Source organism: Trypanosoma equiperdum (assembly GCF_001457755.1).
Source record: "Trypanosoma equiperdum strain OVI genome assembly, contig: ctg_1964, whole genome shotgun sequence".
NCBI lineage: Eukaryota > Euglenozoa > Kinetoplastea > Trypanosomatida > Trypanosomatidae > Trypanosoma > Trypanosoma equiperdum.
Genome location: NW_027124020.1, coordinates 1,205 through 1,544, shown reverse-complemented (window position 1 = coordinate 1,544; position 340 = coordinate 1,205). Strand labels below are relative to the sequence as shown.

Here is a 340-nt window from a genome sequence, read left to right as displayed (position 1 = left end):
AAAAGGTTGAAAGGAAGAGAATTTAATTCGAAAGATTTTGAAAGAATTAAAACTTATACGATAAATGGTAAAAATGGGTCGTTGAATATGAGAATATTTGTGGCAATGTGTTTAAAGAATTGGATTTGTTTAAAGCTAAGTAGCTGTAGCCATCAGCCATATGAAAAATTTAGACAACAAGCGGAAGCTCGTAGCGTGGCCAGAAGATTCCCCACAATAGGAAACAAAAACTAAACCTCAACCCGTTTTTTACAAGGTAATTTACAAAACAATGTTATTTTTTTAAATCCGACTCATAGTTGCGGCAATAATGACGACCAAGGGGACATCGGGTGCGGCG

The 340-nt window shown here is 35.9% G+C and overlaps 1 pseudogene across 1 annotated transcript in view; it reads left to right on the top strand.

Annotated features, from left to right (window-relative positions):
- Nucleotides 1-140, top strand: part of TEOVI_000567800:pseudogene — a 720-nt pseudogene extending 580 nt beyond the window's left edge. Inside the window, 2 exon segments of the mRNA in view lie at nucleotides 1-75; nucleotides 78-140. The exon segment at nucleotides 1-75 is cut by the window's left edge and continues 162 nt beyond it. Coding sequence covers nucleotides 1-75; nucleotides 78-140 — 138 coding nt within the window.
- The last annotated feature ends 200 nt before the right edge of the window (nucleotides 141-340 follow it).